The sequence below is a fragment of the Ostreococcus lucimarinus genome, chromosome 6 (genome assembly GCF_000092065.1).
Source record: "Ostreococcus lucimarinus CCE9901 chromosome 6, complete sequence".
Classification (NCBI taxonomy): Eukaryota; Viridiplantae; Chlorophyta; class Mamiellophyceae; order Mamiellales; family Bathycoccaceae; genus Ostreococcus; species Ostreococcus sp. 'lucimarinus'.
Window position 1 is genome coordinate 495,911 of NC_009360.1, and position 16,063 is coordinate 511,973.

At 61.6% G+C, this 16,063-nt stretch overlaps 9 protein-coding genes across 9 annotated transcripts; 4 read left to right on the plus strand and 5 right to left on the minus strand.

Annotated features, from left to right (window-relative positions):
• Positions 1–206: 206 nt before the first annotated feature.
• OSTLU_32235 (predicted protein) lies at positions 207–6,287 on the plus strand (the record flags this gene model as incomplete). The annotated part of the gene is made up of 1 exon (XM_001418222.1): positions 207–6,287. The coding sequence occupies one exon, from the start codon at positions 207–209 to the stop codon at positions 6,279–6,281; it is 6,075 nt and encodes a 2,024-aa protein (XP_001418259.1). The 3' UTR covers positions 6,282–6,287.
• A 345-nt stretch (positions 6,288–6,632) lies between these two features.
• On the minus strand, positions 6,633–7,118 carry OSTLU_7576 (predicted protein; the record flags this gene model as incomplete). The annotated part of the gene is made up of 1 exon (XM_001418467.1): positions 6,633–7,118. A coding segment is annotated over one exon (486 nt), but the record flags the coding sequence as incomplete, so codon positions are not given.
• Positions 7,119–8,036: 918 nt separating this feature from the next.
• OSTLU_32237 (predicted protein) lies at positions 8,037–8,840 on the plus strand (the record flags this gene model as incomplete). The annotated part of the gene is made up of 3 exons (XM_001418223.1): positions 8,037–8,060; positions 8,416–8,532; positions 8,661–8,840. 3 exons carry the CDS (start codon positions 8,037–8,039, stop codon positions 8,838–8,840), a joined length of 321 nt encoding a protein of 106 aa, XP_001418260.1.
• A 386-nt stretch (positions 8,841–9,226) lies between these two features.
• Positions 9,227–10,137, plus strand: OSTLU_32238 (predicted protein; the record flags this gene model as incomplete). The annotated part of the gene is made up of 2 exons (XM_001418224.1): positions 9,227–9,354; positions 9,432–10,137. The coding sequence occupies 2 exons, from the start codon at positions 9,227–9,229 to the stop codon at positions 10,135–10,137; spliced, it is 834 nt and encodes a 277-aa protein (XP_001418261.1).
• Positions 10,138–11,402: 1,265 nt separating this feature from the next.
• On the minus strand, positions 11,403–12,356 carry OSTLU_40915 (predicted protein; the record flags this gene model as incomplete). Its single annotated transcript, XM_001418468.1, has 1 exon — positions 11,403–12,356. A coding segment is annotated over one exon (954 nt), but the record flags the coding sequence as incomplete, so codon positions are not given.
• Positions 12,357–12,525: 169 nt separating this feature from the next.
• On the minus strand, positions 12,526–13,071 carry OSTLU_92913 (predicted protein; the record flags this gene model as incomplete). Its single annotated transcript, XM_001418469.1, has 1 exon — positions 12,526–13,071. A coding segment is annotated over one exon (546 nt), but the record flags the coding sequence as incomplete, so codon positions are not given.
• Positions 13,072–13,492: 421 nt separating this feature from the next.
• OSTLU_32241 (predicted protein) lies at positions 13,493–14,491 on the minus strand (the record flags this gene model as incomplete). The annotated part of the gene is made up of 2 exons (XM_001418470.1): positions 13,493–13,531; positions 13,610–14,491. The coding sequence occupies 2 exons, from the start codon at positions 14,489–14,491 to the stop codon at positions 13,493–13,495; spliced, it is 921 nt and encodes a 306-aa protein (XP_001418507.1).
• A 232-nt stretch (positions 14,492–14,723) lies between these two features.
• On the plus strand, positions 14,724–15,296 carry OSTLU_15835 (predicted protein; the record flags this gene model as incomplete). The annotated part of the gene is made up of 1 exon (XM_001418225.1): positions 14,724–15,296. The coding sequence occupies one exon, from the start codon at positions 14,724–14,726 to the stop codon at positions 15,294–15,296; it is 573 nt and encodes a 190-aa protein (XP_001418262.1).
• A 179-nt stretch (positions 15,297–15,475) lies between these two features.
• On the minus strand, positions 15,476–15,790 carry OSTLU_10487 (predicted protein; the record flags this gene model as incomplete). Its single annotated transcript, XM_001418471.1, has 1 exon — positions 15,476–15,790. A coding segment is annotated over one exon (315 nt), but the record flags the coding sequence as incomplete, so codon positions are not given.
• Positions 15,791–16,063: the final 273 nt, after the last annotated feature.

Genomic DNA, 16,063 nt, shown 5'->3' on the forward strand with positions numbered 1-16,063 from the left:
CGTCGCGTAAAGGCGGACGGCGCGTCGCGCGCCCTCGACGCCTCGAGGCGCGCGCGGTGTGATTTCACTCAAAACGCACGCACATGGGCTCGATCGACGTACAAAGCGATGCACGAGTCGCATTCAAAGGAGTGAAAACGCTAAGATTTCGAACCTTTGGGTTTCGAACGTTGGCGGTCGTTCGCCGCACTGCGCGACGGCGACGGATGTCCATCTTCGGCGCGCCTTCGACGCCCGTCGCGGGCGCGAGCGCGCTTTTCGCGCCCGCGGTGACGACGCCGGCGAACGTCGGTGGGACGCCGCGCGCGACGGACGCGAACGGGGACGATGCGCGACGTAAAAGCGACGGATGGTCGCCGGCGTCGCGGTATCAAAATCTGCTCTCGAGCGTGCGCGCGCTCGAGCACGGACGCGCGAGTGAACGCGATCGAGAGCGCGCGCGGCGGGCGCTGAGGGTGAACGAGACGCGGTTGCGGGAGATGACGTTCTTTGAGGGACGGAACGCGGGAGACGCCGCGCGAGTGGCGAGCGGGCGGGCGACGCTCAGTCACGGGGGCGAGGCGCGGTTGGGGGAGCTGGACGTCGAACACGCGAGCGCGATCGCGGTGGCGTTGGATTTGAATGAAATAGTGAGCGTTGAACTTATGGTGGGGGCGATAGAGCACGGCGCACCTGCGGATGACGTGGTGCCGGCGGCGATTGGGATTTACATGCGCGAACGCGCCGCGGCGCTCGAGTCGTTGCTGGCGGTGTTGCGATGCGCGGACGGGACGGCGCCGTTGGACGGGGTGATGGATGAAGAATTGAAAGATTACGCGGACGGTTTGTTGCGCGATGGCGCGCTGTTTGCGCGATTAGTGAAGCTCGTCACCGCGCCGCCGCCGGGTGGACCATTTTTAGTCGCGCCGACCGTGCCGACGCAACACGTCGGCGGGCCATTGGCGCTCGCGGGGCAGCAGCAACAGGCGACGACGTCGTCATCATCACAAGAGCGCTTGCTCGGACCTTTAGACAAGTTAGTAGATATCCGCGGCCGTCCGATCTTACGGCAAGAGTGCGTGGCGCACGAGCGACGACTCGTCGTCGAGTGCCTGTTCCACTCGGCGCGAGTGTCAACAAGCTTGAGTTCGGAAAATGCGCAAGCACTCTTGGTGTTGGCGGGACGCTCTGCGGAAGCGATGCGAGACCTGGAGAAGGTTGCGGTGGAAGACATGCCGACGGGTTACGGTACGATTTTTGCCGCGGCTGCGATGTTTACGCCGACGCTATCCGGCGTCGAGGCGGCAGTACCGAAGACAGACTTGGCCAAGGCAGTAGCGACAACGATCAACTCCCCGAACGCACCTCCGTTATTTTCATTCGTTCGATTTGCCTGGGCGATCTTAGCGCTTGATCTCGGTCTAAGCGAAGCCGAGGAGGCCATTAAGGAAAGTCTGAAGAATGACGCGCTCGAAGCCATCGATCTGGTGTTGAAGACTGGAGTTTTCCAAGACGATCACACTGTCGCGCGGACGCAAAACCTGGAGCTCGTGCACATCATACTTTCGCGATATCTTCATCACAATCTGCGGAAAACATCTTTGCATCGAATGCTCACGGATGGTACTGCTGTTAGGGAGCCATTTGTCGAAAACGGGCTCACAATTGAAATCGACGCGGCAAAACCCATGGCGGATGTCTGCTCCGTCTTTGCCGAGCTGTACAAGCAAGAACCTAAACTCGCAAAGGCATGCGCTGGGTTGAAGAGCTTCCTTGAGATTTCTGGTGATAGCGAGCACTCCGTCGGTTCGCTCGTCAAGCTTCTCGAGCTTTGCACGACGATAGCTCAAACGAGCGAAGATGCTCGGCGTATTTTTGAGCTCTTACAGCGCAGCCAAGGCGCGGCAAACTGGGATCGCTTGCTAGGGGCATTAATTGGCTACGTTCAGCGCTTTATGTCGAGCCCCGATGATTTAATCGACGCCGGGGAAGAGTTCGATCCTCGCGAAGGCGATCCAGAAATGAACGAAGCCGACGCAGAGGGCTTGCGCGCGTATCTCGCCGTGTTCAAGGCGGTGATGGAGAATGCCGAGCGCGCCGAGGCGGCGCACTGGCTGATGTGGTTAGAACACAGGATTGGGGCGGCTTTGATGGACGCCTTATTGCAGCTTTACATTAATCCCGTTCCACTGCACCTCAAAGCGGCGCTTCTCGACGCCATCGGTGCGTTATGCTGGGATCAAAACACCGCGTTTGACGTTTGGCAACTGCTCGACCAGGCTGGCATATTGCCGAACCCTATGCAAACAGGCTTGTTGCAAACGGCGACTTCGCAGCGTTCGGATGTCTCCTATATATACTCTATGATCGAGACGCACGAGCACAAGTACGAGAGCACCACTGGGTGGCTGCGATTGATTGGTAAACTTTTAGCGATGACGAGAGACATCGAAAACGGTCCTTGCGCCGATGGTGGTAGCCCATCGTGGTTCCACACTCGGTTCATTCGGGATAGGCTTTTGGGGGAGTTGGGTACGCGAGTGCACGTCGACCAAACGGAGCGATGGGTCATGGCGCGCGACTGCGTCGATCACTTGCTCTTCATGTTGCGTTTGTACGAAGACACCATGATCTCATCCTTCACGGTCGAGGACGTGGATTCGGCGAGTTTGGATGCGCCACTTGCTATTGGTTACGGTGAACCGTCCAGTGTGCTCGCCCTTCGAAGTGCGGAGCACACGCGAGGCGACGTCGAGCGCCCCAGCACGCCGGGTGCTGATATCCTCACCGACTTTTTGACATCTGGATCAACCTGTCAAATGGTGATGAACATTCTCTCCATCGGTGCCGAGTCGCTGAGTTTTGAGCGTCACGCGCGTCACGGTGATGCGTTGGAAGATTGCGTTCTGGGCGCGTTGCAACTTTTGGATTACATCCTTTCTATCGATCAGCGCGCGGTCGCAAAATTGCGCGCCAAGCACAAGGATGCAGTTTTTTATCGCACTTTAGATGAGGTGCTCTCGGCAGACATGACGCAGATGGCGAACATCCTGGGGTACGTTCAGTACAAGTATAACCCGGAGATCACATACACGGCGTTGAAAATATTGCGCGTGCTCTGTCAACGAGTCGAGCACATCGTTGCGTTGCTTCCACCGGCGTCGCGTGCCGCCATCGTCGAGGGCTGCGCGAGCTGCTTGGAGCTTGCGTTCGCGATGGTGCCTCCGGGAGACGAAGAAATTCCTCTCGAGGAAAGCGCTTCGAGTGCGGTCGACTGTGCAACATTAGTTTTCGAACTGTTGCATGAAAATCTCGAACGCGCTGGTGCGAATATGTCTCACCTGCTGCTCGGTTTTGACATCACGGGCGCATCGAGCGAAATCGAGGTTTCACCGTTCACTGAGTTCAACTGTTTGAGCGTCATACTCGAACTTCTTGAAGCAGCGCCACCGTCAATGCACGCGAGCGTCGTCTTGCCGTATCAAGCACCGGAGCTCGCGGCAGATCTTTTACAGCGTTTGGCGACGTGCAAATCGACGGCGCCGCCTACCTTGGCTCTTCTCGAGCAATGGCCGCCGCACGCGCCAACGTTGGCGTTGTCTGATTTGCTCTCCGATGCGTTACGCACCGAGCTTCCAAAGGAGCCATCGAAGAGGCGATCGGTGATGCACCATCGCTCGAGCATTTTGCGCTTATGTGCAGAAGTTCTCGAGGTTGAGGCACCGCCAGCGAAGGGCCGAGTACCGGAAATGGCGCCAACGCTGGTGTTGGATATCATGAATGTGTTGTTGGACAACGGGCGCGAGGGTCTTGGTGCATACACACATGATCCCAACGTAGAGCACGGGCAGTTCGCTGTTCTGGAATTGCCGAAGAGCGTCACCCAATTGTCGGAGACGAGCACCGAGCTCGCACTTTTGGCGAGCTTTGGCGACGACGTGAATGAAATGAGAGAAGAGCTTTCGGCGACACAGCTTTTGGACGATTCCAGAAATGTCGCTGAAGGTGGTATCATGACAACCAGTCGGCGGGGAGACAAGGTAATTGATGCAAGCGTCGTGAGAGCGAAGCTTCAGGCAGAGTGCAGGCGACTTGACTCTGAGTCGCACCACATGCATGGTGTGAGACAAGACGCGATGGAATTCGTGAAGAGCCGTCGCGAGCGCGCAATCAACGCTACTTTGCGCATTGTCGAAGCTCGCAACAGTGTGATCGAGGATGCCACGGCTAGATCCGAAATATTCCTCGCCTGGGAGAAGCTCGTCACTCTCGCAGTGTCCCGAGGTTTGTCCAGCATCGTGACCTATTTCGATTTGCGAAACGCGTCTGTGACGACGGCGGCGGTTGACGACAGTCCCTTGAGCTCGCACAGCATTCTCTTCGAACTCGTTGATGGCATCTTAAGTGGCTTGTGTGAAGCCGAACCTTTTGGTGGTGGCTCTGACAGTGCCAAAGCGGCGCCGTTTTGTCGTCTGGTCCATGTCATTGTTTCACAGCTTCGTCAGCTTGGGGAACAGGATCGCGCGAAGGGCAACACGAGCGCCGTGCTTGCGCCGTCCAAGTGCCGAGCCTTGCTCCGTAGTCTGATTGCATCGATGCTCCATCGTACCCCCGTCCCTCAAGTGTCCCGTTTGGACATAATCAGCGCTTTACTAGACTATCTGGCATACTGCAGGCCTGACACTGACGGCGTCAGCCCAGTTACAAAGCAAGGTCAAGCCGTCGCCGGAACGAGCGTGGCGTTCTCGCAGGTGATGGACATTGATATCGAGAAGGGTAACGCCGCTATCATTCAACGCGATGCAACTGCGCTCGTTGATTTGATTTCGCGCGATGCCAAAGAAGGCTCGAATGACACGAAAGCGATTACCTTGGGGGCGCTCGAGGCCATGGTGGCGGTGTGTTCGGGCACGGGCGTCGGCGGCATCGAAGTTTTGCTTTTGCAAAACGACATCGCAAAGTCGTGCTTGCGCGAATTAGAGTGTGTTTCGATGCCAGATTTGGTCTTGAACACGCCGCGCGCTGCGGCGCATTCCAAAGCGATTGAAGCGTCGCTTTCTCTCTTGCTCCGAATGGCGCAAAGTGAACCGAGTCAAATGGTTGCTCTCGGTACCCTCGTGTCGTTGACGCGCTGCCGCGCCATTGATGCGTATGCTGACATACACAGTGCGTCGGCAGCGACGGCGACCATGGCGGTCGATGCGCCGTTTTCAGATCTACCCATTCCGCGCGCGCGTCATCACAAGCTCTTGGTGAATGTGATTCGTCTCGTCGGTAGTCTTCTTGCCGCCGCGCCGCAACCAAAACCGGTGCCGTCGCCGACGCTCGGGCAATATCCGGGCGCTATCGTCGAAAGCGATGGCATCCCCGCGGTTATCTCTCAGACGCTTGAATTCGTAGAAGCTCACGCGGCGGTGATCCATCGCGTGCTTGCGGACCGAGCTTCGCGCCCACATCTCGCAGACTTGGCCGAGCTCGAAGCCACAGTGAACTTGGTGACGAGATTGCTCAAAGGTCCCGTCTTACCAGATCCAAAGCTGCGACTTCACGGCGCAATGGACGTGCTCACAATGACCGTATGTTCGGAGTCGAACAAATATGTAAAGTACGTGTCGAAGACGCTCGGAAAATCCTCCGCGGGCGACGACATGATGCTCGCGGCCTCCGATGACTTGCGCGCACTCGACGCCGCGGATCGCATGTGGAGGCGTTTCATCAGCATAAGAAGCATGATTCTCAGCGTACAACGCGTACTAGTCAATAAGGGTCTCACGAAGTTTACTTTTGCCGCTTCTGATGGCGTTGTTGGAGACGAAAGACCGACGGTGCATTTATTCGGCACCGTCGTGATGCGCCTTTCGCTCGAGCTCAGCCAACTCGCCGATGCCAGGCGAGATGCGCTGAAATCGATCGATCACTACAAAATTCTGCGCGATGGGAGCGTGACCGAATCCGACTTGCTCGCTCGAGTGGCGCTAGTCGAATCAGACATCCGCACAGTTGTCATCTCTACGGAGAACGCTCTCGAGGTGCTGTACGCGCACCTTCAACCTCTAGTGTACAGTGGCGATGACGATAGCTTGGTCGCCCCTTCCATGGAACTGAACGGGGGTAAAACGCGAACGAGCGAGTTCGGTGTTTTGGCGTCGTTCATGCTCCCCGGGTTACATTCTCTCATCCAATTTGAGAAGTCCACGCTCGGTTTGGACACGGAATTCATCAACATGCTCGCGAGGAGGGTGCGAGATTCACTGGAAACGAGTGACCCGACGGCGCACAGAAATCGATTTGGAATAGCCTAAAGATAGCCATTTTGATACAATACAGCAGCTAGTTCTACAACGCACGTTCTACAGCGCATTATTGCCTTTAAACCTGTTCGAGTACTTCAACATGAAGGATTCGGCGGCGAGTCGACACCGCATCGGTTCGAGAGCCTTTTGCCCGCGCTCGTCGGCGTTTTTGCGCGTCAAGTACTCTATGACGGCTGGAGTGACTCGTTTTCGAACCCACTTCATCACGGGCAGCACGACGTGTTGCTCGGCATCGTACGTGTTGTGCTCACACCCTTCTTGCACGAACAAATTCATGGACGCCGGTCGCGTCGGTTCGCCCTCGGCTCTGGCCTCGTTCGCCACGCGCATGGCCTCGAGTAAGTTTTGAGAATGCGAAAACGGAATCACGGTGTCTTTGTCTCCGTGCATCACCAGCACTGGACATTCCACTTCCGCGAGGTTCTCCCGGTTATTCCACCTATCGGCGAGCAAGTAACTCGCCGTCGCGCCGATGTACCCGCTCGCGACGTCGCGAATGGACGTGTACGGGCTCTGGAGCACCAAACCCGCGGGCGGTCCCCCCTGTGCGCACATCATTCGCGTGATCCAACACGCCGGTCCTGTGCCGATGGATCGACCCATTATGATCATTCTCGACTGCGAAACGTTGAGATACTTTACGCAATACTTCACCGTAGCCTTGACGACGGCGTTGACGCTCTCCTCGTGCGCGACGCCTTCGGTGACGCCGTACCCTGGAAACTCCGGCACGATGACGTGTGCCTTCAGCCCGACCGCGATCTTCGTCGCCTCCATCGCGCAATCTCCCACATCGCACGCGTTCCCGTGCGCGTACACCACGAAGTACTCTCCCGCGCACCTGTCGTCTCCGTTCGTCGCCCCCTTGGTTCGCATGATTCGCAGCGCGCACGTCGTCATCCCATCGCTCGTCCGTCCGTCCCCGACCGCGCTCGACCCTCCGCACGACGTGTGCGCCCTTCGTTCGCGAATCTCCAGCGCCACCAGCGTCCGTCTGTACGTCACGCTCGCGTCGATCGGATCCGCGACGTCGCCCGCGAACGGCGCGCCTCGCCAATCGTACGACGCCGCGCCCCCCTCGAGCGCCCTTCCCGGAAACATCACCCATCGCACCGGATCCGCCCGCGCGCGCATCCACGTCATCGCCGATCCCGTCGCCGTCGCGATCGGCGCCGTCGCCGTCGCCGCGTCGTCGCCGCGTCTCGTCTCGCGTCTCGCGCCGTCGCGCGCGTCCCGCGTCGGCGCTCCGCGCGCGCGCGCGCGCCGATCGCGCGCGTCCGCGCCGTCGACGACGGCGCGCGCGCGCCGACGCGCGTCGTCGTCGTCGGCGCGTTGTCCCGTCGGCGGTCGCGACGCGAGCGCGCGCGCGCGCGTCGTCGCGTCCGTCGCGTCGGTCGCGTCGGTCGCGTCGGTCGCGACGTCGACGCGCGCCGCTCGAACGCGCGCCATCGCGCGACGACGACGAGACGACGACGACGTCGTCGGACGCCGCGTCGGCGTGCGACGTCGGCGCGCGCGTCGCGCGCGCGTTCGTCGGTCGGTCGCGCTCGCCATCCATCCATCCATCCATCCGACCGACCGACCGATCTCACACAATACCATCTCACAATACGACAAAGCTCACGTACTCTACGCCCACGAATACCAAAGAAGCGACGACGCGCACACGGAAACGCGCGCGGCACAGGACGCGCGCGCCCGCTCGTCGCGATTGCGCCGCGCGTCGACGCGCCGTCGCGCGCGATGGCGACGCGCGCGCGCGGGAAGGTGCGCGTGCGATGCGGATAAAAATGACGCGCGTCGTCGTCGACGCGGAGGACGCGGGACGCGCGAGACGACGACGCGAGATGCGCGCGATGGCGCGATTGACGTTGAAGCGCGCGATGGCGGACGCGCGCGAGGACGGACGACGACGGACGACGATGAGCGGACGCGCGACGGACGCGCGACGGCGAGGGCGGACGATTTGATCGCGCGCGCGATGGCGCGTCGTCGCGTCGCGCGGCGATGGGAGGGGCGGAGGGGAGGGGTCGTCGATTCCGAGAAAGCGAAAGCTGACGCGATCGCGGGCGAACGTCTCGGAGGCGGGACTGACGCGCCGCTGCGCGCCGCGACTGCGCAGGTGAAGTGGTTCAACGCGACCAAGGGATTCGGGTTCATCATACCGCACGATGGAAGCGAAGAGATATTCGTGCATCAAACGGGGATCTCGTGCGCGGGATTCCGGTCGGTGTGGGAGGTGAGGCTGGAGCGAAAACACCAACCGGCGCAACCGGCGCGCAGGGGCCCCTGGCGTTTCGCAATTTCGAAATGGAAATATGAACGGTGATCCCGACTGACGGTGGATGCGTTTACGCGCGCGCGCAGGGTGAGGAGGTTGAATACGATGTCGACGACACCGACTTCGCGCCCAAGGCGGTGAACGTGACTGGGCCGGATGGCGTCGCGGTGAAAGGGGCGCCGAGGCGACGGCATCGGAACCGGTTGACGAAGCAGAAGGCGAAGACCGATACCACGGAACCCACGATCGCGGAGAAAACGGATTGAGTGATCTGATCGAATCATGAAAATAGTTGTGCGCATCTCCGCGAGAGGAAATTTGAATTGACGCATCGTGGCGACGCCCGCGGGGCGCGGCGATACCCGGCGCGTCGCCGGGCGCGCGCGCGCGTTTACGACTTCGACGAGACACCGGCTTAACCATTAGCACCACCCATGAACACCCTGGCCGTAGCGCCATTCTCGTCGTTAGCACCGCTGACGCGCTCCGTAGACGCTGCTCGGCGCATATAATAAGCAGAACACGCGTGACTCGACGACGCGATTTTCGCCTCGCGCCGACTGCGCGCGCGGAGCGAGCGGGACGCGACGTCATGACACCACCACCCCAGTCTCGCGCGCGTCCCGAGCTCCCGTCGACCACACATCGGTCGATGGTAACCGACGAAGTCTTGCGCGAGTTATGCGAGCGTTTTAAGACCAACGGCTACGTCGTCGTGGAGGATTACCTCGATGATTACGTCGTACGGGCGTGTTTGAACGAATTCGAAACCGTGCTCAGGTGCGCCGACGCGCTGGGTCTACGACGCCGAAAACGCGTACAGCGACATCAAACTGACGCGTTCATCGCGGGCGCAGGGCGAGAGTCGGGAACGAGGGCGATGAAGATGCGCGTTTCGGTCGATTGGAGGCGCTCGGTTGCGTGGCGCAGGTGAACGCGCCGCGAGAGGCGGACGCGTACGACGCAAACGTGAACCATCGCGCTCGAGGGCGGTCGAGCGTGTGCGATGCCATCGTTTCCGAGACGCTGACTCGAAAAGGAGCGATAGGATCGATCGCGATCGCGCTCCTGGGTCACGACGATACGCGACTCTTCAACGACCAGTACGTCGCCAAGCCGCCGGCGAGAGCAGATTCGGCGCTTCGTGCGTCGTGCTTTGAGTGGCATCGCGACAGCCAGTGGTGTGATGACGGGGAAGATGGTTCAAACGTGCCGTATTTGAGTTGTTGGGTCGCGTTGGATGACGTGAGCGAGGAGAACGGGACGCTGCGCATGTTGCCGTATCCGCCAGCGGCGAGCGAGGCGACGCATAGAGAACGAGCGAGTGCGTACCCTCCGATGAGTGATTTGCCATCGCCTATGTCCGGAGACGCGTGCGAGGATTGTGGTCGATTGTTGACTATCCGTGCCGGCTCGGTGGTGTTCTTCAGCGACGTCGTCTTTCACTGCAGCGGCCCGAATCTTAGCGAGTCGATTCGTCGTGCGTGGATGCCGCAGTTTTCTGCGGGTCCCATCGTGCGCGCAGACGGCTCCCCGGTGAGTCTAGTCGCGCGAATAGAGTAGCGTATATGTGTATTAGCTCATATTGATAGTCTAGAGTATTCGTTTAATCGTCTATTTGGTATCGTCGTCATACAAAATTCAAATGCCGCCCTCGTTGATCATGGCGATTTCCCCATATTATTCAACGCAGCTTGCTCGAGTCGTTTGCGATCCAGGGCGCGCTCTTTCTTCCCGCGCCGCTTAACCTTGGTGTGGTTCTTTCGTTTCTCGGTCTGCTCGTTCAGCGCTTCTTGCGCTTTCGCCGGCGTAGCGGGGGCATTGATCACGTGCGTGTCTGGTAATTCCGATCGGCGCATTTCTAATTCCGAACGCCCATGGAGTTTGGGCGGGACAGCCGGTGGTGGTCCTGGTGGCATTGGCGGTGATCCCGATCGCATGAGGTTTATCAACTGCTGAGACTTGCCCTTGTGCGGCGCGAAGTTCGGCATCGGCTGAGCGAACCCAGGAGAGAGCGCCGCGTGACCGCCTGGGACAGGGTGAGAACCGAAAAATTGCGGAGATGGCACCCGAGGGGGGTAACCATGCGGAGGCTGAATCATGGGAGGCATACCGGGTGGTGGTATTGGCACCGAATGCATCGGTGGATACAACACTGGAATCGGTTGCGCAGTCATCATCGGCGGCTGGTGCGCCCGGAGAGGTGGAGGAACGCCGTAAAGCGAAGCTTGAGGAATCGAAATCGGCACTTGCTGCGAACCCACGAGCGGTCGCGCGCGATCCTTACTCTTCGCCTTTTTCGTTTTCTTTTGAGCACCGGTCACCTTACCATCACCTGTTGACTCGATTGCCAACATGGACACGTCCGGGATCTCGATCTCTGACTGTTGCTTTCTCCCTTCTCGCTTCTTGTCCTTTTGCTGTTTCGTCGCTGACGTCAGCGGCACCTCGCCAGATTCGATTTCCTTGGTCTGTGATGTTGGTTTCGGTTCCTTGACTATTTTCTGCTTGACTTTCTTATCCTTCACTCGGTTCTTCGCTGGTGGTTCTGGATCTTTCTTCTTCATACCGATCTGCTCCCATCCCCCTTCGTTGTCGGCGCCGCACGATTCTCGACTCGCTGCAGCCGCTACTCGGCTCCTCTCAGCCTCCGCTTCTTCCGCCTTTCGAGCGCACTCGAGCGCCGCCTGCATTGCTATAGCGTCATCGCGCGCTTTCTGTCTCGCCGCCCGGCGCTGCGATGGCGAAGGTAACGGATCGTGCGCTTTCTTGGAGAATGGGTAATACAGTCTCGCCTTTTCGTCTCCGCGCGTGGGTTTGACCGCAAACGGACCAGACTTTGAGTTCTCATCTCGCACCATGTCGATCACCAGAACAGTTATGTCGTCTCTATTATCCTTTTGACTCTGGGCGAGCTTGTTCAGCGCCGTAGCCGCGTTCTGAACGTGCATCTTAGCCACACACGCCGACGCTTGCTTGGGCGTCGCTGCGTCCCACAACCCATCGCTCGCCAACACCACCCTCGCTCCGTGGAAACGCTCGGGCACGACAACCATGCTCACCTCTGGCTCACTAATCACACCCCCTCGTTTTCCGTCTCTATCCCCGATCGAACGCGACACCGCGAGCCCACCCGGCCACACGCGCAACGGCCCGACGCCGACGCGTTCGCCATTCGGCCCGTCCTCGTACTCCGTCGGTCTAACTTCGCCGCCAGCCTCCTCGATCCGCTTCCGCTCGCTCTGCGACGTATCCAATCGATGTTCCGCGCTCAACCGCATCACCGGTATACCAGGCCCGAGATCGAGCGTCGCCAACGAGTCCCCGACCGCCGCCGTCGTCACGCACCGCCCGCGAATGACGCAAATCGTCGCCGTCGCTCCACTGTGCACGTCTCGCGCCAAGAACGCCTCATCCACCGTGGCAAACGCTCTTTTCAACGCTTCCGGCAATCTTTGCTCGAACGCGTCGTCGGCGTCTTCGTGCTCCTCCAACGCTCCCGGCGCGTCCAGCGCCTCCGTCAGCGCCGATAAAAACGAATCCGCGCAGTGCTCCGCGCACGCCTTCCCACCGTGTCCATCGAACAGACCGAACATCGCAAACTCCACGCTCGCGTCGTTCGCGCCCTTCCCGCGTCGACCCGGCGTCCACAGCGCGCACACTTCGACGAGGTCGAAATCTTCACCCTTCTGCACCTTTCTCGAGTGCGCGATCGCGAGCGCGGGAAATCCCGCGCGATCGCCCGCCGCGGCGTCGCGCGGAACGTGCGTCGCGCCCACCATGACGGTCGACGCGCGCGACGACCGCGGCCGACGCGCGAGGCGCGGTCTGAGGCGCGGTCTGAGGCGCGGCGCGGCGACGAGGACGCCCGAGACCGAGTCGGCGACGACGCGGCGAAAGCGATGCGACGGACGCGCGCGCGCGACGCCGACGCGCGCGTTACAACCATGTCTAACGGAGTTGTTTCGCGGGCTCGTGCTCTAGAATCTCGACGTCGAGACCCATGTCGCGCTCGAGCGCGCGCAGCGAGGCGCCGAGCGCGTCGATCGACGCCGCGCCCGCGCTCAATCGCACCAGAGCGTCCACGAGAAACAAACGCTCGGTTCCGAACGGCGCAGGCGCGGTATCCGTGGTCATACTCTCAATGTTCACGTCCCGATCGAACAAAACGCGCGTGAACGCGTGAGTGATTCCCGGGAAATCGTTCCCGCGGAGCAATACTCGACGATGCGTCGAAACCGTTTTCGCCGCGTCATCCTCGCTCGACGCGCGCACCGACGTCGTCAACCCCTCGATGCGCGCCAAATCGCTCTTGAAGGCGTCGACGTCGCTCTGATCTCGCACGAACGAGACGAGCATGGTGATCGTGAAGTCGCCGCGCAGTCGCGCCATGCGACTCTCCTCGACGTTTCCTCGCGCCGCCAACACCGCGGCCGTGACTTCGTTCACGATGCCCTTGCGATCTCGACCGAACGACGTGATGACGTATCGCGACACCGCGCCGTGCGCCGGTTTGCGCGCGCGCGCGACGTACGACGCGGACGGCGTCGTCGTCGCCGCGAGCGTGTCGAGCGGTCGCGGGAACGCCGCGTTCGCGGGCGGCGCGGCGCGAGACGCGCGCGAAGCGAGGAACGGGAGCGAACGCGCGATGCGCGCGATCGCGAGCGGGTCGACGGCGCGCGACATGACGCGTGCGCGGTCGAACGCGCGCGCTGTGGGTGTCGGAGTGCGGCGAACGCGCCCAGAGCGGCGCGGTCGGCGGCCATCGACAATCTACGAGCTAATGGTGGTTTACAAGTGCGCAGTGCGCGTGAACCCAAAGTTATCTTCGTCCGCTTGAGTTTCGTTCGCGGCTGGGCCGAGCGGATCGTAGGAACCCGTGTTCTTCTCAAACTGGGACGCGAGATTCGGTTAGTCGTCATCGGAGCGGATTGAAAGTGCCGTTGTTCTTCTCGAACTACGGGCGATCGCGACGTCAGTCGTGTCGTAAAACGCGCACGTCCGCATACGATCGCGCGCGCGTCACGAGACGTACCTGCGTTGCGATTCCTGGGTTTCTGCGAAGCGTCCAGCACGGATCCCCTCCAAACGTTTGCCGCAAGTCCTCGAGAAGCATCTCGATGTCCATAAACAGCAACGACGGAAAGTCACTGAGCATCAGATCTATTCTACAGTCTTTCGGCATCGCCTTTCGCAGCGCGGAGACGGCGATGGCCGCCCTGGAGTACGCTCGATCCTCGAGACACAGCGCCGGCCGCCCTCGGAGCAGTTTGACGATGTCCGCGTCCGGCATGAGCGCTCGTAAACCCGTCACACGCTCCAAGATCCCGTCCAACTCTTCCTGCGACGCGAGCAAACACGACGGAATCGTCGCGAACAACCCATCGGCGTCGCACGCGTCTCCTAATCGCTCCCTCGTCGACGCCGCGCGTTCCCGCACCCCCTCGAGCGCTTCCTCTCGAAGACGCAGCAATCTCGGCTCGCGCGCGCACACGTCTCCCGCGTCCACGTCCGCGCTCGCGAAAGTATTTTTAATCGCCAACATGGCCGCCATCGTCTCCCTCAGATCCACCGCGAGCTCCGCCGCGAGCGCTCGCTTCACCTCGCCTCTCGCCACTCTTTCGCCGAGCCCCGGGCACAGCGCGAACAACCGATCGACGTCGCGCGCCAGCGCGTCCGCGTCCACGCCCCGCGCGTCCGCGACGACGTCCGCGGCCAATCGCCCGAGCGCGTCGTCCGCGCGTCCCTCCAGGATGTGTTTCACCTTCACCGTTCGCCCGAGCAGGTTCAGCGCCGGCCGCGTCGGCGTCGCGCGCGCGTCGTCCTCCGCCGCGCGTCTCGCGCCGCGCGCGCGTCGCGATGCGCGCGTCGCGAAACGCGCGTCGCGCGGCGCCGCGCGCGCCGTCGCGCGCGACATCGCGCGTCTCGTAGTCGCGAGTCGGCACTCGATGGCGCGCGCGACGCCTCGCGCGGCGCGCGCCGTCGACGCGCGACCGCGCGCGCGCGCGACGAGGCGCGCGTCGACCGCGCGCGGGTCGAACTTCGACGCCCTCGTGTTCGACCTGGACGGCGTGCTGTACGACGGCGCGAACGGGTACCTCGCGCACGTGCGCGCGCGACAGCGCGCGTACCTGCGCGAACGGTTCGGCATGACGGCGGCGGAGGCGGCGGCGACGCGGAAAACGGCGTTCGCGAAGGCGAGTCAGTGCTACAAGGGCCTGCGCGATCTCGGGCTGGACGTCGAGTCGCAGGAGGCGTTCACGGCGTACTGCCGCGCGGGCGCGGAGACGTTTCTGAAGCCGGACGCGGCGCTCGCGGAATGCTTGCGAGCGATGCCGTATCGGAAGGTGGTGATGACGAACACGAGCGAGACGGAAGGGATGAAAGCGCTGACGGCGCTGGGACTGGACGCGTCGTCGAGCGATGCGTTCGAGAAGGTGTACGGGGGGATTTTCACGGCGCCGGCGTGCAAGCCGCAGCGCGAGGCGTTCGAGAAGGTGTTCGCAGATCTGGGACGCGACGTGGACCCGCGGCGGTGCGTGATGTTTGAGGATTCGATGAAGAATGTAAAGGCGGCGAAGTCGTTCGGCATGACGACGGTGTTCGTGCGCACGCGAGGCGAGAGCGTGCTCGACGACGACGTCGAAGCGTGTTGCGACGCCGTCGTCGACGAGATCGAGTTCGAACAACTGCGCCGGCAACTGCCCGAGCTGTTCGATTAGGCGCGAGTCGCGATGCGCGCGACGAGCGAATTAGTGTACCGCCGCGCTTCAACCGGCGAAACGCGGTGGAATTATTTAAATGAAGATTGAGACTGTTGTAAAATGTTACACGGCGCCCGCCGACTAAAATAAAACGAGACGCGCGCGCGTCCCTACCACGTGTACGCCGCCAACGCCGCGCTCGCCGCCGCGCTCACCCCGAATATCGCCAACGAGCTCGCGTTCGCGCTTTCGTTATCGATCCCCTTCGTCGTCGAGTCCCACACCAAGTGTCGAAACCCGCCGAGCGTGTGAAACACGAACGGAAAACTCAGCGCAAACTTCACCGGCACCACCGCCAGCGGCGCGTTCGCTTTAAACATTTCCATCGTCATCGGCACCGCCTCCGCGCCTCCGACGAGCGCTATGATCCCCCCCGCGCTCATCGCTCCCGTGAGCGCGACGCCCGTGACGCGATTCGTGATCGAGCTCAGCGCCACCGCCGGAAACTTATAGTGCGCGCGCCAGCTCCCGTCCGCCGCGAACACGTCCGGCGACATCGGTCGCTTCTCCAGCAGCGCGCGGTGGTTCTTCGGCGTGCCCAGGAACCCGGTGCCGCCCGTCGCCGGTTGTCCGTAGTCGTCCGGGACACCGCGCGATCCGATCGCGCGCGTCGCCGTCGCCGCGCGCGTCGCCTCGACGATCGCGCGCGCCGTCGACGCGCGCCTCGCGCGATCCGCGATCGCGCGCGCCGCGGACATGACCGCCGTCGTCGCGTCGCGTCGCGC